Here is a 26,426-nt window from a genome sequence, read left to right as displayed (position 1 = left end):
AGGGGTGAACGTCGACATGGCGTCGCCGTCAGTCCTCACGCGCAGGGATGAATCGTCGCGGGGCGCCGGATCGCGTTTCCAATTTTTTTCCACGAAAAAATTTCACGAACGAACCTCGCTTCTGCAATTCGCAATCGTAAGAACTTTCGATATTCCTTTCCATTTGGAAATTTATTTGATCGTACAGTCAAATCCACGGGAATATCGATCACGATGATATAATTGTATTATGGTATCTTGATACAGTCTACGAAAGTATAATTTATACGATGCAAAAGTTCCGGGTTTTAATTTGTGCCCCCTTCTGGAGTAATAATTGATCTCTAGATTTGAAAAAGTTTAGTCTCAAAAGATCGAAGTAATAAAGAAAATTTTGAAAATATATAAAATGTTTTTTTTTTTTCTATCCAAAGACGAGAGTTGATAGTTTAAAGAAATAATCTAGGTATATTTTTGTTTTCGTAAATTGCGAGTGGGCGCGAGGATCGAGATTTTAAGAAAGAGCAGAAAAAAACGTGAAAAATCAAAGTTAGAAATCGAACACATTTCGATAGTAGAGAAGGTTACATTTCGTTATCTCAAGGATAGTAGAAGAATTTATTTCGTCGTAATGTCGTTTATAAAAAATATGTCATCGATCAACTTTTCACGAGCTTCCAGTTTTCGCGTATCGAATCTATGAAAGATAAGATCGGAATTACGTTACGTCGTATGTACGATTCGGAATAATTTATAGGCAATTAGGCTACAAAATTTATGACGACAGCTTTCTAATAAAATCCGATATTGAATAAGGAACGTGTAAGAAACGATCGAGCAATAATTTTTACGCGATACACGTTACGAATAATTGACACGATTATTTTTCTTTCCGATAGAATAGATTCAATCTTTCTTTGTAAAATGATTCATCGACGGATATTCATCCTAGCTTCGTTAATTTTCACGTGGCTATCATCTTCCTTTGCCTAACTCGCAAAGCTAATTACGAGTCACACGATTCGATTAATCGTACAGTTTATTTTAGTAATGATTATAAAAATAATTTTTTCTTCAATTTCGCGCAATCGTTCGAGGGTAATAACAATTTTTTCTAATTATCGATATAAATAAGTAAATAAATATTATTCGATATTCGTGACACTCGATTTGTGAAATCATTTCGATATTGAATATTTGTTAAAATATTATAGCTCGACATTTTATCAATTGGAAGTTTTTCAATCCAATCTCGCCAACGAATATTAAGAAAATACGACTACACGTTGTAATATCAACGCCGACATTAAAGATGCGAGAAATAAAATTGATAAATAATATAAAATTCCCTTACCGCTCGATTTCGTTCGACTTCGTTCCGGTATCGCAATTTCTTATTTACGAACGCGTGCTCTCAATATTCATAAATTACGAGTGTTGAATTCAAGAAACATCAATCATATCCGTCATCCTCGAAAATTGGTTTTCAAACTATTCAAATTGATTTTTAACGATCGTCGTCGCTGATGACAAACGCAAGAAAAATGATCAAAGACATTTCTAATAGACACTCGACGGTCGAGAGAGAAATCGATCGTGACTGTACGAGGTTCTAATAATTACATTTTCAAAGCGTTGTTCAATTTGAATCGAAACGTTAATCTCTGACGAACGATCGAGCGTGTTTGATCAAGATGCAGGGAGCGCGATTATTGTTTCGTGGGACGCGTTTAAACGTTAGTTCGTCGTTTATTCGTACGGTCCTGGCCGCGTCAGAGGACGTCGGAGTCGGCGTCGATGACGGCGCGCCGACGCATCGACGCCTCGGCAACGTGCCGGGCGCAATCGTCGGAGTTAAATGCGGTACGGCGCTCCGGGGACGCGAAAAAATCATGATTTTTCTCGACTCGCGTTACCACGGTGGAAATCGACCACCACTTTCGCGAAATCTCGTAAAACGAATTAACATGGACGACGATCGATCAACGACCACCACGGATGCGGGTGGTTTCGTTTTCACGCGCGATAACGGCGACTGTTTTCCCCCGCGATGGAAATTTCGACGTAAGAGGACACGATTGGGGTGGTATTTCGTCGAGTGACCGCGTCTACGACGAAATCATCGTGGGGAGCAACGGGCCATCTTTGCTTCGTCAACGTCGACGAAATTTTCGCAAACGTTTTCTGCTTTTCGCTCGTGTTCGTGCAAACAATCGATTATGTAATCCGAGCAACGTTAACTGCGCGCTTCAATTACATAACCTGCACTCGCGAGCGTACACGTAACTCATACGACCTTGTTTCGAACCGCGATGTCAGGTTTACCGAGTGAAAGAAACGAAAAAACTGCTCGAGAAATTGACCAATACTCGTGTTATTGTTTTTGAAAAAAAAAAAAAAAAAAGAATGTTCAACGAACGAGGGACATTGCGCTCGCTTCGACACAGAATTGTTCAGAGTGGGCTGTTGCAATGGGAACGATCGAATCTTTTGGTCGCTTTTCGGTGTGCACTATGGGAACGAGGGAAATATTTTTCGAATAAAAAAAAAACCGATCGATAACGCGATTTATTCGAATTGAAATTCGTTCGTTGTGAAATGTTTCAATCCGCGATTCAAAGTCTAATTTTTTATTCAACGAGTAAAAAGTTGTACACGTTTCTTTCGCTGTTCGAAAGTTTGATTCAAATTGACATTTTGTTTATCTTCGGTGCATCGTTGCTCTAAAGTTTGGAGCACTTTTCGTGGTATAAAATATTCGAAGTTCTTTCGTACGTGTGCAAATATTTTATCTTTCGATTTTCATTGGATATTACTTATGTACCAATCTGAGACGAGAATTATAATTTTTAACAATTTTCGTCTGTGAATTGCTCGAAGAAGTGAAAAATTTAATCGATATAAACTGTTGCTTAATAACGATAAGCTGATGTCACTTATTTACAAAACAGTATTGAAGTAAAAATAATTAGAGATACTCGATTATCGCAAGATTGATCGGGCAAAATGAGTAATCTCGATATATTGTATTTCCTCTTAAAAAAAAGAAAACAATCTATAAGTTTATCTTGTTTTTCTGAAGATAATTTACGATATGCAATTTTTATCGTATATCGCACCTGAGATATATTTGTTTAGATAAACTTTGCTCACGTGTTTGGCAAGTCATTCTGGACGGAAAATGTCGTATATACTGCAGGTACATATCATTTTGTTAGTCGATTTTATCAAAAATAAAATACCGAGCACATTTAGAGCGAAACAATAATTTCAACGTATTTATTTTCTTTTATTTCTAATTGTACATAAAATTCACAGCTATTGTTGAAATTATCGGTTTTCCGTTTATTGACATATTATCAATCGTATACATAATGAATATTCTTTATCTTACTCTTCAAAACGAGTACTAAGTATAAGAGTAACATTTTTAAAGAAAAAAGTATTATATATGCGTGTAAAAAAGTTCTATTGCTACAAAGAATGCAGAATTTTTGCACGAGTAAACTATTCAGGATAAAAACTGTTCGCAGAGGCGAACGTGATCGGTATGGAGATAAATTGTCTCTGAGGTCATTTCCATTTCCAAGTTTTATTGTCATTGATGTTTCTTTCTAAAGGAAATATATGTATTCTGTTTATCGGCAAATCGATCTTTTTTGTTTCCTACGTATTTATTTGTACGTACTTAAAACATAATTTGTTACTACGTGTCTTAAAATGGTAATTGAAATGCAATCTATGTATCAACAGTATAACGTGTATCCAGACGGTAAATCTTTTTGCATCCTTCACTGACAGAGATTGAAATATAGCAAAATAAAAAATTGCACATCTTTTATTAATGAAATGGACTCGTGAAAAAACTTTACCCGTCTGTTTGTTTTGATGGTGTTCCGCCGCCTATCTTGTTCTATCCTTTTATTCAATTTTTTAAACTCGAAAGATAAACAGAAATGTTTATTATTTAGATGCACGTCTATCAGAAGTTTCGTCTTCGTTCGACGTATTGCCTTGAAGTTTGGCCCCAATTTTTTTCAATGTTGTTCTTTGAAATAAATTATTGTTAATTCGAGCAGATAGCTATATTGACGAGACCAATTAACAGAATCGAAACAAAATCAGAGAAATTTTGTATATTGTACGCTATCGTTTCTTCGTCTTGTTTTAGCAACTGTCGAATTACATCGATAAATGTTTCATATCGTTGCCTTTCCATTACACTTTGTACATTTCGTTGTGCATCGAAAGCAGACACGCGAGATATATAATTTTATATAACAATCGTGTACAGATATCTGGCGGTCTACGTACACATCGTAACGTTATACACAAACTGCATTACTGTTTTCTTCGAAACGTATTTCAGTCTTTTAATTTCGTAACGTTTATCTTACACGTCTCATTTTTGTCCCACGTGCAACGATATTTGCGTTGCGATTTATTCTTATAAGTATACAATTTCAATTTGTGACGTGGTCCAACAATTTTTCCACACTTGTATATTCAAATAAATTTTAATACAATCCTATAATAATCAATTCTTCTACGAAGAATCCAAGTTAAATACAATAGTTATTCAGACATTTTATTCTCAACGATAGAAATAAGCGGACTTTGACAACTAACGTGCAATAATGCTTTTCAAATATTTTGGAAGTGTTTTGGGGTCTCCCTAAAAAATGAATCATTTCAATTTATTTGCGATTGATTTGTTTTTATTGATTTTCATCGCCCGAATAAATACTCGCCGAACTCTCGCACTAGTAAATAAATAATATTTACTATACTATATATTCCAAATAACATATTTATATAATTTTCATCGACCAATATTTAGGAGCGGGGACATTTAAATATTAAACGAAACGTGTGGTATATTTAAAACGGTACAAGAAGAATACATTCTTGCAGTGGTCAAGTGACGATTATCGATGTATTAATAAAATGATTTTTTTAAGTCGTGCATATTCTTTTGCATTGAAAATTGTCCTTCGTGCCCTTTTTTTATCGTAACACCTCATTTTACGGGTTCTGCGTTCTGTTACTTACGAATTCCATTGAATAGTATTTCTATTGAAATTATAAGAGCAGTTTGCATCCTCTGTACAAATCGATTCGAAAAACCGAGCAGATTTATTACAAGTATAAACATTGTTAAGTAAAAATATATCGTTGAAAAGCTTGCTTCGATTCTCTCGTCGAGCGAGTAAAGTTACAAAATATAATTACCGTTAGGAAAATTGTAAATACCGGTTAAAAGAAGGTCTGGGTTAAGTGAGAATGATAATAATATCTTTTCCACGGTTCTGCAGTGCACGGTGTATAGGTTCGAGTTAGTTACCGAAGATAAATATACCGACGATTAAAGTTTTAAAACTGCAGCGTACTTCCACAAAAACTAGTTCAATACACAAGGCCGTTATGGAAAGACAACGGTTCAAGAATGACCTATAGCCACTAATACACCGCCATCCGTCGCAAAAGTACTTGTATTGTTCCTATCGAATTTATAGATACCGTAATCGGTTAATTTCATCTCAGAGTTCAAAATACCATCGCATAACCATGTTTCTGTGGAAACAATAATCGAAAAGCGTTCAACTACAGAAGCAATGGATGATCCTAAAATAGATAATTTGAACCTTGAACCTTTAACATTTCGAAAATATACCAAAGTGTAGGATATTGGTCATTTCGATCGAATCGATTTACAGTCTGGTCAGTTTTCATTATTCTCCTTTGTCGATATTAATTTCTATTCAATAGAGATAATTAATTTCGGACAGACGGTTCGTCGTTCTCTTTCTCTAATTTTTCGGACCAGCTATTGCTAACACTTTCAATTTGCATTTTTAATTTTCGATTTATACTTTCGATCTGCAATTTTGTAATCGGTCGAACGGTATTCATTGTTAAGTTACGTTTTGACACAGTTGTTTGTGCGATGACGACCGTTCTCTTCACGGAAGAGTCATTCCTATGCCATCGGATCACTCGGTCGAGCGAGCAAAGTAAAACTGCAATCGATGCACACCGGACGAGCTCAAATGGATTATGCGTTAGTTTCGTTCAATACGTCTAACGTAAGAGGGTTTGGTGAATAACGGGGTAGCGTATCGTTAGATTCTGGAAACGAACATTCAACCGTACCTACGCATCGAAATGTATAAGTAGATATGTATAAAAGTTACACTCTTAAAAGGTAAACGATGCCCGAGGAGAAGTTTTTTTTATTCACGTTGTACGAACGCCTCACAAACAGGTCCTATCTCGACGAGAGTCGAAGGCTAACGTTCCGCTTCCATTGACCTTTTCATGGCCGAAATACTTGTTCGTAATTATAAACATGTGTAACAATTGCGCAAACGAGGGAACACGTTTTAAAAAATGGACAAGAATGGGTGAAAAAGTTCGCGTACTCGATGCTTTCCTTTCGATTCAACATTTAGAATAATATAATTCTCCACGGCGATCGAAAGTCCGACTACCATTAGCCAGCGTTTAAACATTGTACACACTCCGCTGTTCTGCAACTCATCGTTCACTCTGTCGGTACCGTTGGGCTTTGTGATCGTTGGTAGAAGGTTAAATTTCGATTAGGCGTAAGAGAGAGTTCCATCCGAACGTTCCTTTTTTTTTTTTCTAGAGACGAGACTTCCTTCTTTCTATCGTACCGTTAATCGAAGTTTCGTTTCGTTCCTGGTGTTTCGTCTTGCAATTAGTGCGAATCGATCGACACGGTGATTAAATTTTTACCAACAAACGTCAAAAAGGAAAAAAAAACAAATAACGAGGAAAGAAAGTATTATTCGCGATTCGGGTAACATCGCGATCTCGAGGCGCGCGAAACTCGTTCCCGTATCGTCGACTGTTTCCGTAAGTGAAGCTTTTCCCTATCGCACCGTTGAAAACGAAGAATTTTTTAAAAAATACAGGTTCGATCCGTCCAGATGTTTCACCGACAAGTACAAACGAAAAATGGTATAAAAAAAAAAGCTCTCGTTCGCGATCCGTAAGGTAGGAACGATTCACGTACGTTGGTCAGCTGTTGGCGTGAATCGCGCGTAAAGTCGTGGTCGCGATATTTTCGTGGGTTCGGTGGAGCGATACGGTCGGCCGATCGCGAGCGTTTGGTCGCTACGTTGAGTTTACTCGGTCGGGTCGCGAGCGGACTGATCGTCTCCTAAGACCCGATCCGCGACGGGGACCCTGTTAGCGGGGTTTGCACGGTGGGTACACGAATAGCTCTCCTCGGGAATGTAAAATCCTCTCTCCGCGAGAACCTTGTACACGCCTCTTTTACAAGCGCGCTGGTTGACCAGGAGGTGGGGGTAGAAGTTAAGCGTTCTCCCAGTGAATCCGCGTAGTCTGTCAGTGAAAAGAGTCGTGCGAGCCACGCGCGTACGTACCTAGTTGCATCGCCGTTACGGGAGAGTGCACGACGAGTTTCGAGCGAGTCCACTTAGCGCATCCGTCCGGGGACTCGTCTTATGCAGCTTCGCAGTGAGATCGGAGGGAATCAGGTTTTGCGCCGGTTACGTTTATCGGTGGCTCACGAACCCCGTGGTCCCCGGTGTGACGAGCGTTACCCGTTGGTAAGCCCCCCGGATCGATCGAGAAATTCACGAGCAAACGAGACCCGTATGGGTCAGTGGGGTAGGGAGGACGGAGTCGAAACTTTCACCTTTCCCTTTCGAAGCTGTGCGCGGGTTCGGTGAGCGTCGCGGGGACTCGCGAGCCGCGATCGGGAGTGCAACAGATTCTCACCGAAAGGGGGCTCGCGGATTCAATACGAGCGCGAAATACGCGCGCAGCCAGGCCCATCCTCCTTTTTCCTCCGCGATAGGGACGTCACGGGTATCGCACGGTGTTACTATCGCGGCCTCCGCATATCCGGCTCGCGTTGCATCGTCGTGACTGCGACTCGAAGGCACGCGAATCAACGCGGAACGTTATTTAAGCACGCGGTTCGTTCAACCCGGTAACCATCGAACGCGGATAAGAGACACCGTTTAGACTCGTGGTAGATGTCGCGGTCGTGGTCGCGAGTTTTTCACGTGGAATCGTCGTTAGATCGATTGGCGTTAGATTTTCCGGTTCGCGTGGTCGCGACGGTAATCTTTGTCCCCTTCCTTCTTCGTTCATTAATATTCGAAGATGCTGTGTCACGGTATCGGTTGTTGTCGACGGAACCGGGAAAACGTCCTCAATTCTTATCTGCGTTGTCCTCGTCCAAACAGCGAATCGTTGTGTGTTTACGTTCGACGCGTAGCGTTCCGACCGATTGCGAGAGGTACGTACATCGAAGTCGATAACGGAGCACCGCGGCCGTACTTTGAACCGTTTGTCTATCGACTGTCCGATCTACGTGCGTTTGGATCTACGTCGGTCGATTCGATTTGTTTTTTCCGTTGAAGCCGGGGGAGAGAGAGAGAGAGACAGAGAGAGAGTGAAAGAGTGTGTCTGTGAGAGAGAGAGAGAGAGAGAGAGAGAGAGAGAGAGCCGCAAAGGGAGGGTGCCGGGTCAAGAACCGGATGCCACGGTGGGGACTAGCTATTTAAAGTTCGCACAAAAGAGACCTGCGAAGTGCGTTCAACAACGATTGCATTATTGCAAGAACATTTCCGTCGTTTGTCGTCCGCATTCAAATTTCACACGAACGACACGGCGGTTCCGCGTACACCGCGGTTCGTAAATCACCGAACGCTTGGAAAATGCAAAATAAGAATCGGTCGGTGTTACCGTAAAATTTCGACCGTTCGTCATCCCGTAAGAAACAGCGAACGTGATCGTACACGAGCACGTATTCAAACACTTTCCAACGAGTTTGTTGGCACGGAAGTTATAACTTTAACTACGAAATTACGAACTGGCGTGCAATAAGAATAGAACGATCTTCTTGGCGATTTGAGCAAAATTCGACAAGCACGTTCCAAACACGTATCACCGGCAAGTAGTTCGTTCTCGGGCAGAAAGGCAGAAATGTTCTATCCGATAACGTAACGTAAGTGAAATATACATTTGCAATTGTGAACGATACACACTTTACGTTGAAATATGTAAAAAGATACCGCTCGTTGATTCCATACCGAATAATATTTCAGTATAATTATAATGTTCACTAGGTATTCACATTTTACCAGAATTTTTTCCAGACAGAACGTTCAATCTTTTTCTACGAAGGTGACACGGTCATCGATCGGACGCGTTGTTATTCCGAACGTGTTTCTTAATTTTTACTCGGTTTTTGCAATTCTTCGTTACGCGAGAAAGAAATTTATCCCAACGCGAGTGTTTCCCGCGAATTATGTTAATCCTCGTTCGTTGATCGGATCGAGTATCTCTGCGTTGCAACATCTCGTTCTGTATTCGTTTCTCTACCGCGTGCCGTGCGCGTGCATCTTACGTGAATTATGCGAGATCGTGCCGCGTGCCGCGGTGATTCGGTTCTCTTAGCGTTGCGGTTAACCAAATCTATGATTTGCATTTCTCAAAGCTGGACGAGCAAGTGTCCCGTGACTTATGGACCGTGGTGCGTATACAGGGTGTCTGACGACGAAAACAACGAATTTGCAACGCAAAACTAATTAGAGGATCGCGTGGTATACAATTTTCGTGAGAATGTTTTGCGTTAAAAATTGTCTCGCGGGTTTGAATTTGAATAGAAAAATAATTTACACGATATTCAGACACGATTAATTGTTCTATTCGCAACGTTCCTCGCTAATCGTTTTCACTATTACGGAGCAGAACTTATCGATAACTATAACGCGGCAAGTATTTAATCACAAGTGCTACAAACTTGTTTACCTAGCTGGCTACGTTTCCGAGAAAGTTGACGTTGAATTACACGCGAGGTACGTACACGATGTATTCTTTTGCTACGGATCGATTTTCGGTAACGAAAGGTTAACATCATTTTTCCTGAGAGCGAGACTATTTCATCCTCGGACATTTTCGCGTGTCTAGGAAAATGTAGAGATGCGTGTGATTTTTTTTTGCCGGGTGGATCGCCAACGTTGGGTGGTTGCAGAGCGTGGTCGCGTAACACACGTGTGATTGAGTAGTGCCGGTAGAAAAGAAACGATAAGCACGTGTTCAGCAAAGAATGAGAAAAAAAGGATTCAACCGAAAGAAACGGAGATGGTCGCGTTGATGGTTAATTACACGGGACACCTTGTATCTACGTGCGCGGGTGCGCGTATATTTGTTCATTTTACACACGTGCCGTGATCGGAAAACGTTTTTCCCTTTCCCTTGTAACTGGTTGGCTGGCCGACTGTCTGGTTTACATTTTATCGAGTATCCCGCGTCTCGTGTCTGCCCGTTAGAAAGTGACTTTCGCGCGAGCTAATTCCACGGTTTGCCTTGTTCTTTCCAGCGGGTAATTGTCGTAAAGTAAAATCGAACAATGACGACCGTTAGGCAGATCCTACGTTACGCGCGTAGGCTCGGTCAGGTCCCGGAGTGCGGGGCTAAAGTTTTCAACCAGTCCGTGAGATTCACGTCCAGTCAACTCCAATACAAGATCATCGAGGACGAAAATGGAAACAAATTTTTCCCTTCGCCGTCCGAGTTCACGCCTTCGAGGACGTTCATTCACGATTACGTCTGGCAACACGTTAAATCCTATGGCAACAGACCGGCGCTGGTACGTATCGATAAGAGTAGTTTCTTCTTTTTGCAACGCTTAGCGCACGTTGTTTCACGAACACTGTTCTCCGCGAGGGTAATGCACCGTCCGAAATGCTATCGTGTCGAAACGTATTATCTAACCCAGACGTAACCCAAGCAATTGTAATCGGGGATAATGTGCTATCGTATTTAATACATATTACACGATTCGGACTCAACTCGGACCGAAATAATCAGGGATCAAATATTATTGTATTTAACCCTCTGTCGGTAATAGGGGCCGTTAACCACTCTAGCGAGAATAGAGATACGAATAGAGGTCTTCGATGTCCCTAAACTGAAGATCACCCAACACTTCGATCCAGCTTGTTGCGATGCTCGCAGTTGTGTAGGATTTCACTGTGTACGAGTGATCTTAGTTCTATGTTCTACGCATTCGTTTGTTCTGTGCACAGAACAAGGAAGAGGTTATCGATTATATATATGATTTTTACCGTGGACGTTGAGAATCACTGTTACCTGTAACGTCTTTACAATTAGTAACCCAGACCTAATCTGGACCAAAATAATTGGGAATAAAATACTGCCTTATTCGGATACATTGCTACGTAAGACTTAAAAGTGTATTGTATAAAACGTTTGCGATTAATACTATTTTATCGTTTCATTTTTTTTTTTAATATTTTTTTACGGTTCCTTTTCTTTTAGTATCGGTGTAACGTTGCCATGAAAGTTTGCCCGCGAGTATTCAGAAAGTATTCGTTTTTCGTAGACACCTAGTGGTTGGAACGAAACTGTACAGGGTGTTCCGCGTAGCAATCAGCAAATGCGCAGTTCCGTACCTAAAAGGTCGCGCGCGCATTATGGATTTGTTTCTTCGTTACGGATTTAGTTTCAGATTTTGTAAGCGCGAATGCGAATGGTCGTTTCAGGTCACTCCCCCAGCTTTATATCGGAATTTATCTTCGCTCTTACGCTACGGCTGCGAGCCTTTGCATTCAAGATACGGATAGCGCGTGCTCGCAGATTTGCGCGAAGACGTCAGAGATCGAGTTGGTGGGAGTTGTCGAACGTTGCGGTGAGAGTAATCTCGCGATGACCTCGAAAGATCGGTTAAATACGTTTCGACCATAGTTTCATTCTACCCTCCATTGTATTTTGTAGACGTATTGCGAGTTTCTTGAAAATAATCAAATCCTTATCTCGCGTAGACATGGAATTCACAGACAGATCTTGTGCAGCAACTTAATCGTATATCGAAGCGTTCCACTTTGGCGATGACGTAACGCTAGCACGTATTTATCCCGAAGATGATCATCGTTGTTGGATCAAACGTCGAGGAAATAAAACGTTCGGTAGCATTTGACGTTTTCGGTATCAAAAAATTTCCACTTGCGCAATAATTGTTACTCGATCGACGCGACGATCAGACGTTGAACGTCGTAGAAGGAAAACGTTTATTAACGTTTAACGATGTTACGGAGAAACATCGGGAACCGGTTAGCTCGGAAAATTATAGACGAAGTAGTTGATTCGTAACGTAAAACCATTTTCCATCGTATCCATAATACGGTTTAAGGGAGAACGATGAGAAACATCGAAAGAGTATTTAAACAAAAGTTACAATCCTTTACATCTACAAAATTGCGTACGAATAATTATCGAAAAATTCATGTTTCTCGAGTTACAACACTTCCCGGTCGAGTTTTCGTACTTTGTATATTTCTGAAAATGTACTTATTCGTAATTTCTTTTCGTATATTTTCTTTCTTATAAAATTAAACTTTTACTATCGAATTTTGAAATTCATTTTAGCTGCTTTAATTAGTAACACGAATTCATAGAAAGATATTTAAATTATCGTTTAATTAAATTCTAGACAGCTTTCAATTATTTCCGCGAAATTGATACGTACAGTTACGTTCAAGGTAAAACGCGTTAAATATAATTAATTACGCGGAGCACAATATCTATCAACTACGCACGTACATTAGTTGAAGTCGTTTCTAGCGTTTTTGCTCTTTATTTCAGTAATGATCGCCCAGAATGTACATCAAGGTTGGAACTACTCTCGTTTGCATTATAAATTTGTTCAATTGCGACAGCTGGGTATTAGACCATACATTTGGAACAAAGGATTCTGCGATATTTCGTAGGTTGCCAATACCGTGAAGCGTATATCGTGTTCAAATGATACGACGTTACGCATCGACTAGAATTTTTCCAGGTCGTTCGAAAAATGTACTAATTCTTTCGCGACGCGTTGATTTCGCTGCTTCTCTGGCGCGTTGCTGCATTTTCCTAAATATACCTCCGTGTTACAGTAATAGTACGTCTTCGAAGCACAAAATATCCAAATCTTGGTTTCATACTTACCAGGTTTATTAGCCGTATGCACTTTGAGGGATGAATGGCACGCGAAACGTGATAAGCTGTTCGTTGAAACACCCAATGTCCGATACGTCGTAAGATTCTTGACAATATTTTGTAAATATGCTTGTGACATCTCCAAGTGGTGTCAATTTGTTACTTGATTTTCCGTCTTTGCGTGTAACAGGATCATCGAATCTCGTATACTTCAATATATCGGTAAAACGATCGTGCGACATTGTTGCGGTACAAAATCGTTGACAAGTAACATCATCTTGTCCAGATACAGTTTCATGTTCTGAAACTGTATTGTTCGTGTTTTCTAGCATATCAATTTTGGTTTCAAAATCTTTCACCTTTGGTTCAGCATCATTTTTGGATGCAATATCATTATCCAATGACAAACTGAGTTTGTAGAGATTATTCGTTACTTGACATGGTACAAATAAAGAAAAACATACAAATAATAAATAAACAAAGATAATAATAACAGTGAAATAACAGAAACAGTAAAAATAGGCTTTTACACAAAATACATCGTACACTTTTTTCTTCGCCAAGAACTCGCGAGAAACTAAACGGTTCAAGAAATTCAATAACAATTGCCATCGCATCGAGTACACCGTGTTTATGCATATCTGTGTTGCGGTTTCCATCAAAGAAATAGTCAATGACTCCGACACCGGATAAGGAGGGTCAGTTTATAAATAAAAGAAGACAGCGAGCGTCCATATAAAGTTAACACTTAATAACTGTTAACGCTCCAAATCTCCAACTTCGCTTTTAAATAATTTGAAAAGTAGCCTTCCATTGAATCGTTCGATCGAATCGATCCAAATGAAGATATTCCGGTTAAAGGTATAAATTATGAAACGAAACCTGAATCGATGCTCAGGGAAAGTTTCGCGAAGTAAACTTGGCAATCGATGCGTTCAAGCTGTTACTTTTTCTTCCTTTTAACGAATATTACGTCTGTTTGAAATCTGGTCCAATCTTTGTTCAACACTCTGTAGCACATATCGTAGCTATATATCGTAGGTGCACGAGAAGTTGGCACTGTTCCTACAAGTTGAAACGGTACAGGAATCGTCCACTCGTATCACTCCACTCAAACACATTATCACTATTGGCTAAATTAAACAGTCCCTGGATATCGAATTAGAACTACCGCATCAGGACCGAACGATCAATATTAACAAAGTTATGGAACTTTGAATTTGACCGTTCATCGACATTCGGTAGTGGTCCTGATACAACGACCAAAGACTATGGAAGTTTCGCGAACGAAACCGAACGCGACAAAGCGAGATGCAAAATGCATCCGTGATGCGTTCCGCGAACTCGTTGCATCTCACTTCGTGTCGCGTTTTGTTTCGTTCGCGTTCCTCGTTACGCGATGGACTTCCACGTCTGCCAAATTTAGCCAATAGTGTCAATGTATCTGTCACCTCGCGAGTGAACGATTTCCATTTCCCTTGTGTAATTTCAGCTTGTAGAAACAGGGGCAACTTCTCGTGGGTCTACGGTGTAGGTAGCACTCTCGTTGGAGTGTGGTTCACCGTGGAGGGACTGCAGTTTATTTAACTCTATAAGACTTTTACTGAAAAATGAATTCGCGCGGGATGAGTGACCCCCAAGAGTGGTGCACTCAGTGAAGAAAACGCGGTGTAATTAATATCATAGAATTTTTACCGAAAGTTTAATTTGTTCAATGTGTACGAATGAATTCTCAATGGAAAGAACACCGTATAATTAATGCCGTATAATTTTTACAAAGCCGTTCATCTTGCTCGGCACGAATACATCGAAGAGTTTATTTCGTTGGACAACCGCTAATTATTTTAATCGTCACGAGTTCATTAGCGACGCGAAACATTTAGAATCGTTAGTAGCTATTATTGCGTGTTATACAACGCTTAAAGTTCTTCTTAATCGTCACGGATAGGAGTTGCGAGTATTATTATTCTAATGCAATCGATGATGCATTTTCAGGTATGTTCGGTGACCGGAAGAACGTACACGTTCAGCGAGGCGAGGGACGCTGCTAATTATGTCGCGAGAAGTTTACTGAACAAGGGCCTGAGAAAGGGCGACGTGGTGGCTCTGATCGCGCCAAATTATCCCGAAACTATTCTCTCCTTTCTTGGCATCTTGGAGGCCGATCTGGTCGTTACCACTGTCAACCCGTATTACACGCCCGGTGAGTTGACCTTGCAACGCGTTCGAATTAATTCGTAAACAGCCTACTTTATTGCTATTTTCTTTTTTCTTTTGCTACCGAATAACCAAGAGTTGTTAAACTATCGACGACACTGGTAGCTGTAATAAATTATCGGTACGTACTCGTACCGACGGAACAAATATACTCGTGTAACACAGTGTCGTTTGCGTGTCTGGTCTACGTTCGGTCCAATTGCGTCTACGGCTCGCTAGAAATCTTTATAATTATTCTAACAGCTTGAAATGACCGTGCGGACTGTTTTTAACAGACGAAATCAGAAAGCAACTGAAGTCTTCCAGGGCAAAGGCGATTATTACAGTGACAGAGATCGCGCGGAACGCGCTCGAAGCTGCGAGAGGCAATCTCGCACCCGGAGCACCGGTCATAGTTATCGAGGATGGTATGGGACCAATTCCCGAGGGCACCGTGCCGTTTAAGGTGCGAACTAAAATTGATCAGTACGTCGACGAGCTCCACGAACCCTGTACAAAATTGTGCACCGGTTCTTTGACAAATTTTCCCATAGGTATCGCGTTACGTTCAAAAATTACCACTCAGATTCACCGTCACTTTGATTTTTCAATTATCCGCCCGCGAGTGGCAAGACACCGAATTTAGGATCACGTAGCACGAGCGATCGTTATTTGGAACATTTACCTCGGAACGATCGAGTCATCGTTAAACGTCGAGGAGGGCTCTAAAAAAAAAAATGCTCTCGAAAGACAAATAATTTACGAGCGATCATAATTCCGTGCGTTGGGAAAGAAATAATGCGAGCGTAAATAAATATTCCGATATTTTTAGTACACTTTGCTTATCTAACGATAACGTGCACTTATATGAATTAAATTCTGTTCAACGTTCGTAGCACCTTTGTTTCTCAATTAGTTTCGTTGTTTCTCGTTACTTTCTTTCACCAGTTTCTCTCCTTTTACATTTCTTTTATAGTTTACACTGTGTTTAACCAATTCGTTGGACGATTCTTGTAAAACGATCCTTTGCCTGTTAATTGTTCAGCGTTCCAGTCCGGATGAGCCGTTACGAACAAAGTAACAGGCATTTAGTCTTTCTAGGGTTAAACGGCAGTTAAAGGGTGTAGTAAACGAGACTCCCGGGTTCGAGTTTCCGAACTAAAAGATCGAAGCGCGATTAAGACCATTGTAATCGTTCCAGGATCTCATCACCCGAGGCAAAACGTTACCGCCGATAAAGTACACTCAAACCTCTACCGACGATTTAGCGGTCCTGCCGTATTCGAGCGGAACGACCGGTTTACCAAAGGGTGTCATGTTGTCCCATACGAATTTAATCTCGAACATAGACATGTACCAAACAACTACGAATAATTCAATGTTCCAATACCCGTCAGGTGAGAAAACGTTTCTCTTACTATTAAAAGACAGCACCTGTTCAAAAGTAATCATTTTTGGTATTCGTTGGACAATAAGAATCGTCGCGTCTGTGCATTCCATTTCTCGAGAAAAATTGCAACAAATACCCCCGATATGTCGCAATCGGGTACAGTTCGCTTAATTTTATCATCGTCTGTCTCGAATAACTTCGTCCGTTTCCGAATTAACAATTACAGAAAAGCGAAATGTTCAACGAAACGGAAATATCGTTACACCGTTTCCACGCGATTGCAACAACTGGTATCCTTTTTCGTAATTGTTAAAAGCAGCCATTTTCCACCGGTGCAAGCTCACCTGTCCTTACCAGACGTAATTCCTGTTGCTGTTCCACTATGGAAACGATTTCATTAATTCCACTAATTTTTCCAAACTGTTCACCGACTTTCCCAATGATTTCCCGAGCGAAAACTTCGGAAACGGATCATCAAGCAACGAAGACGAAGCCGCGAGACACATCGATCGAACGAGTTTCACTCGTTCCAACTTTTCCAAACGTTTATCGAAACTTTTCCATCGCGTGTCTATTAAATAATTAATGTTTCCGAATCCTTGGTGCTCGTAGACGCATATCGGTATCTAAACATTAGCTAACTAACGTTAGCTAAGTAACTTTGTTACTTTCCTTCGGTAAAGCCAAAAGAAGCGATTATCATTATTATTATTATAATTCACCAACTTGGAAAATTTCCCGTTTATTTTCGCGTTATTTTCTCCAGTCGTTACGTCCTCTGTACATACGACAGGAACGTAATCCCGTCGTTGTTTACTAACAGAAAATTGTTACGGTATTGCGACAATTAACGTTGTTTGTTTTCTTCGTGGAAAGAACTTCAGTATTGTTTTTACTTTCAACGAGTATCAAAAAATAGGACACTTTTGAACACGGTTCGTAATTTCCTCGATATCGAGTCCGGTAGGAGGAGATTATTGCATCGATTCTCTTTGCAGATGATTTCCAGGAGGTGGTGCCTTTAATTTTACCGTTCTTCCACATTTTCGGAATGAATTGCGTGGCATTGCCGCGTCTCGCCACCGGAACGAAATTGATCACCATTCCGAAATTCGTACCGGAACAATTCATCAGTATCCTAGAAAAATACGACGTAAGTTCCGGCCGGAGTCGTCGATCGTTCGATTGTGAACCATCGAAGACACGTTATATGTAACGTTGTTCACAGGTGACGAGTTTGTCCATCGTACCACCGCTGATTTTGTTCTTGAACAGCTCACCGTACGTGAAGAAAAAGTATTTCGATAAAATGCATCACATCATCATCGGAGCGGCGCCGCTCGCGCGAGGGGATGCCGAGAGATTCTACGAGAGGTTCCACATAGACAACGATCGGCTGAAATTCTGTCACGGTAAACGGAAATTTTCTTTTCTTTCGCTCGTACCTACGACGAGATTGTCATTTTCGCGAATAGAAACATATAAAATAACGTAGCATCGGAATGATCCGTTCTCACACGTGCCTGCTTGGAAATCAGGCTAGAACAAGACGTCTTTTGTCCTGCCTGAGAACGGACCTGCGTTAGAATAAACATTTTAGCCCCGATTTGACCCAGACCTCACCCAGACCTTGCTCGATCTGTCGCTGGGTTTTCCGTGGCCACGAACAACCCTTTGCGGGCTTTGCAGAACCGATAATGCGCGAGAAAGAAAGGAAATGTGATCCGGAGAAAATGTAGAGTGTTTGGGAAGACGAGCGATCGAGACGGCGCCAGACCGAGGGACTTTGCGCGAACGTGACTAGATGCACGTGGTGAGAAAGGTTCAGGATTAGAACGAAAGGGAACGAATGATTGCAAGAATATACGGTGCGAAAGTAGAGCGTTTGCGAGCAGTAGTTGCAAAGACGCGTGTAAAGAAAACGGTAACCACGCGAAGGGGCTGAGACGATTGGTTTAGTTTTCTACGGAAATTCTTCTGTATAATCGATCTCCCGATAAGTGAGTCTATTTTCGATACGTAAAGAAGAACAGATTTTAATAGTACATCCGACCGTAACGAACTACCCCGCAACAAGCATCGTTCGATATGGTGGTGGTTGTATAGTACAGCACGTTGCTCAACGTTTGTACGAAATTAACGAAGCAACCTTCTTACCGGATTCATTGTGTCGACATCGAGCGTTTTCGAATCGACATCGGTGACAATTATTATATTTAACGGTAAAATTACTCCAGCGCGTCTGTTCAGGCATTAGTCTGCAGAGACTTTAATCTGTTCGCTCGATCGTAGGTTTCGCGATTTTCACGGACTCGCGTACCTCGTGTCGTGTTCCAGAGTGTCATTTTCGTACGTTGGCTTTACAGGTTACGGATTGACGGAGACCTCGCCGGCCAATTGCCTGGAGTTTACCGGGAAAAAACCAGGAAGCGTCGGGAAGAACTTGATCGGTTGCGACGTACGATTGGTCGATCCGATTACCAACGAAATTGCTTCCAAACCGGGTCAGACCGGCGAAATCTGGGTCAGAGGGCCTCACGTGATGAAAGGGTACTTAAACAACGAGAGCGCCACCAAGGAGGTGATAGTAGAGGGTGGCTGGCTGAAAACCGGGGACATTGCTTATTACGACGAGGAATTCGATTTCTTCGTCACGGACAGATTGAAAGAGTTGATCAAAGTGAAGGGATTCCAGGTGAGCTATTCTCTGTATCGGAGTTATTCGATGCGTTGGTCGCTTCATCGTTCGATTGAATTGCAGAACCTGTTGAATTCGGATTTTCTCATCTAGAGTTCGTTTAATTCCTTTGGCCGCGAGTAAATGTTACACTATTATCGATACCATTGTCGCGAACTATCCAAGATATAGAAAATATCGTAGTTCGTTCCTTCGTATGCATTGGAATATATCACGGGTGAAGGGTCGATCCTCGATCGATTGTCGACGTTGTCGAAAATTCGTTTCGACGTTGGCTATAATCCTATGAAGTCAAAACTATGCGGTGGTGTCAAAGACACCTTGATTTTTGCGAAAAAAAAAAACATTTTTTGACAAATGTCTGATAAATGATGGTCAAACCGGAAGGTTACTCATGTACGCTCTATTTTCGGTCCGCGGTGGGCATTTATCCGAAATTTGAAAAATTGAATCGTTGAAAATGATACACGGAGAATTTTCAACTTACAATCTACCGATTGTGCAGTTTCACGAGTTTCCGACAAATGAGACTATCGAGTGATTATATAAAGTAGCTTTTTGTACTTTGTTTTTCAATTGCATGATAATTGATCCGCTCTAATAACGATAAAACCGTTTAGAGTAAAAAGCTGTTTACATATTCTCGTTAGAAATGCTAAGAAAGGTGACGTGACCGGGTTAATGAAGTATTATCGCATTATTTATACGTGAAAGTTAATACGTGATAACATTACACGACGCGATTAGAGTACGATAAAGAAATTTGTTTTTTACGCTCGTAAAATGCGTTGTCATTATTGCGACGCTATTATTAGTTTATGCGACACGAAGTCGTAAAATTGAGAATGCGCGATCGGTGTTTTCGTGTTCGTTAACGAAATCGGTCGAACAAATTCCAAAATTACGAGCGATCGTTAACGCGAAAGAAATCTCTACGAAATCCACGAACACGTCGTTCTATGTGTTTAAAGAGACATCGAAGGCCATTTTCCTGTAGGTAATAACTTCAAGGAAAATGAACAAGGAAGTAATTTATTTGTCGTTGTAATTATCTGCGCGATAACGCGATAGCACAGTAGAAGGTGCTTTTCCATCGGTTATCCACCGACCAACGTTATCATACCCATGTTTAATACACGCGGTACGAAATATTCGAACAGGTACCACCAGCTGAGTTGGAAGCGCTCTTGAGAATGCACCCAGCCGTGGAAGAAGCGGCCGTGGTTGGTGTTCCAGACGTGAGATGCGGCGAGGTACCGAAAGCTTTCATATTGCCGAAGAAAGGCTCGAAGTTGACCGCGGAGGAAGTCAAGAATTTCGTGAAAGGGAAAGTGTCGAACTACAAGGAGCTTCAAGGTTCGAATAACGATTACGCTCGACTTTAAACCCTAGTGTGTCTTTCCGTAACGTGATCTTGACCGAAAGACACGTGGTGCTTTTTTTTTCTCGACTTATCGCGTCCTCGAATCGTATTTTTTACAATTGAAGCTATTAAAATAGACGGAACCGACTGCTCGAGTATTTCCTTGGTCGTTTCGTCGCGTTATCGAGTTAAAAACCCGACTTTCATACGTTCGAACATTTTTGTCCTAGAGACTTTTCCGAATGGAAGAACGTTCGAAGATTAATCGCGATCTCGATAGAGACTCGTCATTGATCGATTTTATGATTCCAGGTGGTGTTATATTCGTGGATGACATACCGAAGACCGCCAGTGGGAAGATCCAACGATTGCAGTTGAAAAACACTTATAAATAGTGAATGTCCAGTCGATGTTCACAGAATAGGGAATCTAACGCGAGAATCTTGATTAACAGTTCGCCCGTTACGGGCATTGGCTATCCAATGGAGAATGTCCATTAAGTGCGATAGTTTGATAATCGATCGGCGTAATAAGACCCGCGCGACTGTTAGTCCAGATACTGATGAAAAAGAAGCGCTTAAATGTTTAATTGGTAAACGACCGACGTGCGAGCATTTCTATGAACGTTTGTTCTCGTTGTTATCGTCTGTTGTGGAAATTGTTCGCGTTCAAGGAGACTTTCGCAACTCATTTGAACCTGATGCACGGGAACAGAAATGCGATCCGCAAGATTTATTTACAAATATACCATGTCTGGTCGCTAGGGTGGTCCTTGATTATGGAAGTGAATTTTTTTTTCAATTTTCTTCGCGCTACCGTCCGAAATTGTTACACTAATCGAGAGAACGATACGTGGAAAATTTTAAAACGATCGCACACGGATAGGAATCCGGATCGCATTTGAGTTAAAGTTTCAAAATTGTAACGATTTCAATTTTGGCGCTTACATTCTTTTCTACAAAGTTCTTCGATTATGCGAGTAATCAATAATTGGAATTATGATTATCGATATCGTTTAAAGTTAACTGTTTGGTGTGTAGAAAATTAAGGGAAAAGCAACTTATTATAAATTCAAATATTATATATTTGTTTTATGTACATTTTTTCTTAGTCTTAGAATTAATAGGCTACTATAATTATTTTTTAATAAGATTGAAACTAATCTCTACACGTGCGGAATGTGTACCAATTAAGCTCGAGCATTTGTTCTAAAATGATACAGGCACATTGCAATCGTTCCATATTTTTTGACGTTATGTCACGGCAAAAGGTACGGACTCTAGCTGCTTTAAAATTTTGCGTACATTATTTGCTCACCTAGCGTAACAATTTAGGAGAATAGGACGAAAAAATCGAAAGTTGAAAAACAAGGATCACCCTAGTGACAACATCCGAAGTTTACGGACAGGTTGGAAGTCGACGGTATATTTTCGAATATTATTTGTTACGTTATTTTTTATGTTTACTGATGCTATCTCTGACAATGCAATTAGTTCGTAAGATGCAGTCGTTACGTACTGGAACGTACTGGGTGTATCAACGTTATACTATTTTTATAGGCTACATGTACTGTAAAGTACCGGGTGTTTGAGGCAATAAAATTTTTAATAACAGTTACATACATCGCGCATTAATGTTTTCGCATACCGCGCCGAAGAAGGTGGAAACTTTCGTGTTTGAATAACGGAACAACGATCGTCCTTGGATGGTACTACGACGACCATAGTTTATTTAGTTTCTGCCTTTCTCGTAACAAGAGACCACGTGTCTTGAAACTTTTTCTTACGTACTTTCGTACTATCGTAACAAGGATGTATCGATGAATCTTGAAGGGCAACCTTAAAATTACAAAGAAATTTGTCTCTGGTATTTGTCAAATGACCTCAGAGACAACTTTACAACGAGAGGGGTTGCATTGTATTCGTGGGGTCGCAGAGAATTATTTTCACACGAGAAATATCCGTGGATCGAAAGAAACGATTGCAATAAAATCGCAACAATTATTTTACAGGATCTATTCTACGGAAAGTTTATCCGATCAAAATTCACCAAAGATATTGTTCCTATTCGTTAACCGAAGAAACAATTACTCTCCTTGAAATATTTATTTCCAGACTATTTTACAAAAATAATCGCGAATAGGTTCAACGAGGTTCCTTTCGATATCTCTAACGTAACTCGTGGCCTTCCTAAGATCGTCCACTCTCCATTATGTTCGATCCAATCGCGAATAATACGTTCGACAGGTCGTGCAATACCGTCTCGTTTAGTCCTTACCTTTGAAAACGTGTCCTGTCGCACCCTTCTCGCCCTCTATAAGACATAATAAACTATATTTTTACTTAATCAAACATAGAAAATTCCGTTCCGTAAAACCTAATTCAATCGATCAATTTCCATCTTTAATTTCCATCGACAAAGAATAGACAAAGATTTCCATCGTCGAGAATATGGACAAACGTATCGTATTTTTTATGGAAACACAAAAACGTGTAATTCTCCTCGTGATTTTTCTCAATTAACAACCGAGAGAAGAATTCCACAACTCCGCGAATTCCTCCTCAAATCGTTCCGTTCGAAGTATGGATACGCGTGATTCGTAGCGACCGGAAGGATTCGCGACTCGAGTCTTTCTTCGGTCTCTGATCGTTCTCCTCCTCTGGACGAGGAAGGATTCCGCTCGTGCGACTCGTGGCCGGTTTACTGTTAAACGAGACAACGCCACCGTGTAAATCAGTTTGAAGTTTTCTCCACCGCGTGCCGTGCGACCCTTTCGCGATCTCGCGCCGCGGTACACGTTTCCAGGGGGCTGTACGTTTCACCGCGATGGTAAGCTAATGGCACGGTGTTGCACGTGGAACACGGGGCGTCCCGCGTTTAATGTTATTTAAACGCGCGCGAGGTGAGAGCACTCCCCGTGTCTGTCGATTCAAATGCTCGTTGGAAAATCCTCGTTACGTTTCCACGAGTTTCGGCGACGTGCACCGAGAGTACTCCTACGAACGCTATTGAACGTGTTTGGTGAGCGTTCGTTCACCCGACGACGATACAATTTACGTTCGAGAAAGTGCAACGCAACGTTGCAGCCATCTAGCAAACCTCTCGTGCTTTATTCGCTGTCGAGTCTACGCGATTCGGTCTTTCGAGCTCGATCGAGTAGGTGGTATTTCGAAATTTCTTTCACATAGGTAAGTCGATCGCAGGTACGCATTTTACGAAACGATGTTTACTCGTTGGAATACGTTGGATTACAAATTGGTTAAATTTTGTTAATGTATTTTCATTTCCACGAGAGATCGACCGGTGTTTCTTTAATCGCCTTCGACGAAGTTCTTCCAACGATTTTACGAATCGAGCCGATTGCTCGAGATCGAGGTAAATGTTCCGGAACGTGTACGTCTGAAAGCACGTAATCGATTTCATTCGTTGCTCACAGTCACGAGCAGATACAAACCACCAACGTTGAAAAAGAGAACACTCGCGGAGTTTACTTACCGAAAATAAAAAAACGTGACACGTTCATCGTTGATAATCGTATCAACGAGATCGGTCGGAAGGATCGATAACTGGGAGTCAACGTACGAATTGGACCGACTCATTTTGCCAGTCAATGACTCGGGAACGATGGTTCCCCGCAACTTCGATCTCTCCTACGGAATTAAAGCATCAAACGCTTAGCGAGGGCAGCTTTCCGGAAGCTTGGTTTTAATCGACGTACCCCCGCGTGCTTCTCGTACAATCTACAATCTAATCCCCCTCACTTTAACGTAACTTCGTCTCGCTCGTTCACGAGCTCCATTTCGCTCGTGAACGAGGGAGTCTCGCGATCCGCGATCTTTCGTGCGATCCGCGTCGCACGTGAATTCCGCGCGCGTTTCCTTCGTAATCGGGAGCGCGTTTCACCGTCTTCTCGGCATTCGAAAACCTCCGAATCGAGTTCCCGTGCCGCCATTTTCACACGGTCACGCTCACGGACTAATTCCAGCCGGCGTGCGACGCCGCGTTGTTTTGCAACACCGTCTCCTATTTACCTTTGGGTTCAGCTCGGTGGGATTCGAATAGTCGGCTCGCGGGAGGAATGTTCGAGGAGAGGGTGGGTGCAGGCGGTGGTTTCGACGTTGCGAACGAGGAGAAAGCACCGAAGGAGAATTAGCGTTTCGACAAACGAGCTTTTCACCCCCGATGTACGTCTTCGAGCACGTATTTCGGTTCATAGTGGAAAAGAGGGCCAGCCAGCCAGCCAGCCAGCCGAGCGTGGGCGAAAATCTCGTTCTCGGTGTATTAATGCAACCACTCGAGGAAATAACACAACTGCGAGGAAATAGCGTTCGTTGTGTAATCTGTGAACAAGTCCGGTTTCGTTTCGGTAATTTCGCGATCGAATATTTCGCGAGTATCGCGTCGACGAATAAAATATACGAATTTTTGGGTATTTTATTTTTGATAACTGTGAATGTCCTTCTCGGATGATTTTTGTAATTAAAAAATAAACGAGATTTTGTATAACGCGGGATACGAGAAATTGATCTAGGATAATGAACGGTAGGAATATTCGTCTCCGCGAATTACGTGGCACGTCTTGAAAATAATAAAATAGTTAACCGTTCGTGCATATCTTTCGGTGAAGAAGTATCGCGATTATTGTAGTAATTATTCTCGTCTCGATTTCAAGTACAGTCCAAATGCTATCAGTTACCTGGAATATACGTTACAATTCGTCTCGCCTAGCTGTACGGTCGTTTAGAATGCATTTATCGTAAACTCGCGATCGTTGCGTTCCGTTCGGAGTGTTAACCGCGTGCAAAGAATTCCTCGATTCCAATTCACCGCGCGACAGCGTTCGAGGCGCGTGAACGTTCTCTGGAGATTCGTCGCGTGTGTCAGAAATGTTATTTTACGAGCCAGGACGGTCTCGTTTCGTCCCTTCGATGGATCATCGCAACGGTGTTGCCCGCTCGGTGATCGAGGCAAACGAATCAACCGGGCGCGAAATGAAATCAAACAAACGCGCGAGACATTTCGGCCGTACGTTTCGCGTTCACTTGGTCCCGCAGTTTCCCTCGGACGAACGAGAATCGAGAACGAAGGATGAAAAATAGGGAGTCGGTAGGTCGTAGCAGCGTGTCACTCATTTTTTCGTCCCTCGTCCCCCAATACCTGATACTTTCTCGTTTTTGTTCCCGCGACACTGTCGCGACGTGGTCACGCTTCGCTAACGATGAACGATCTCGCTTCGCGTTGAACGAAGAAGGTTGCAAGCTGCCACGTTTCTCTCCGCGTTTCGTATACGCGGCGACGAATCTTCCGATGCAACTTCGACGATTAAAAGTGAAAAAAGAAAATCTCGCCGGAATCATCGAAAGAGATTGAAAGGGACCGTGGTTGTCGCAACGTGGGTTTTCAGGCTCTTTCGACGACGTTCACGTTCTTCGAAAAAACATTTAAGAGCACGAGTCAACGAAATTGGAGTTTATGTTCGTTTTAGATTTTTCTAAACGTTATTCAAGATTAATATTCGTTGTTGGTCGTAACGGTATTGACAAAAGGCCACCCTGGAACGTATCAACGAAACTCGAGACCCTTTCGGAGCGACTGAAAATATTTTTAAATAATCCGTCTTTGTAAAGTTTTTCGGTGGAATACAAATTTCTCGACAAAAGCTTGTGTTCAGAGACGAAATGTTGCTGCGTCACTTGTGCTTTTAACGCGCAAGAGTAACATTTTTCAACGAAACTAGTATATATATGTATCTACGAAAGAGCTTTGTTTCTATAAGGATCGAAGGGTGCTCCAAA

At 41.5% G+C, this 26,426-nt stretch overlaps 1 protein-coding gene and 1 long non-coding RNA gene across 5 annotated transcripts; one reads left to right on the top strand and one right to left on the bottom strand.

Annotated features, from left to right (window-relative positions):
* Positions 1-28: 28 nt before the first annotated feature.
* LOC143146818 (uncharacterized) lies at positions 29-8,314 on the bottom strand. Its single transcript, XR_012992085.1, has 2 exons — positions 6,402-8,314; positions 29-121 (listed from the first exon to the last, which is right to left on the bottom strand). It is a non-coding gene; the product is annotated as an uncharacterized LOC143146818 (long non-coding RNA).
* Positions 7,344-22,250, top strand: LOC143146815 (uncharacterized). 4 transcript variants are annotated; one of them, XM_076311481.1, is made up of 10 exons: positions 7,344-7,577; positions 10,364-10,633; positions 14,980-15,187; positions 15,477-15,646; positions 16,382-16,577; positions 17,569-17,723; positions 17,799-17,982; positions 18,937-19,265; positions 20,429-20,624; positions 20,944-22,250. In XM_076311481.1, exons 2-10 carry the CDS (start codon positions 10,394-10,396, stop codon positions 21,024-21,026), a joined length of 1,761 nt encoding a protein of 586 aa, XP_076167596.1. In that variant the 5' UTR covers positions 7,344-7,577; positions 10,364-10,393; the 3' UTR covers positions 21,027-22,250. The 4 variants fall into 4 exon arrangements, with proteins under 4 accessions (XP_076167596.1, XP_076167599.1, XP_076167597.1 ...); XM_076311484.1 differs by lacking the exon at positions 7,344-7,577 and adding an exon at positions 7,660-8,275; XM_076311482.1 differs by lacking the exon at positions 7,344-7,577 and adding an exon at positions 8,325-8,986.
* The last annotated feature ends 4,176 nt before the right edge of the window (positions 22,251-26,426 follow it).

Source organism: Ptiloglossa arizonensis, chromosome 5 (assembly GCF_051014685.1).
Source record: "Ptiloglossa arizonensis isolate GNS036 chromosome 5, iyPtiAriz1_principal, whole genome shotgun sequence".
In the NCBI taxonomy this organism is placed as follows: domain Eukaryota; kingdom Metazoa; phylum Arthropoda; class Insecta; order Hymenoptera; family Colletidae; genus Ptiloglossa; species Ptiloglossa arizonensis.
Note: the sequence above shows the minus strand (reverse complement) of the source record. Positions and strands in the feature narration are given on the sequence as shown.

Bases quoted from the DNA above. Each gene is read 5' to 3' on its own strand.
- LOC143146815 (XM_076311481.1), top strand. From the start codon at position 10,394: ATGACGACCGTTAGGCAGATCCTACGTTACGCGCGTAGGCTCGGTCAG. The intron at 10,634-14,979 runs GTACGTATCGAT...ATGCATTTTCAG, and splicing joins ATGGCAACAGACCGGCGCTG to GTATGTTCGGTGACCGGAAG. The intron at 15,647-16,381 runs GTGCGAACTAAA...TAATCGTTCCAG, and splicing joins AGGGCACCGTGCCGTTTAAG to GATCTCATCACCCGAGGCAA.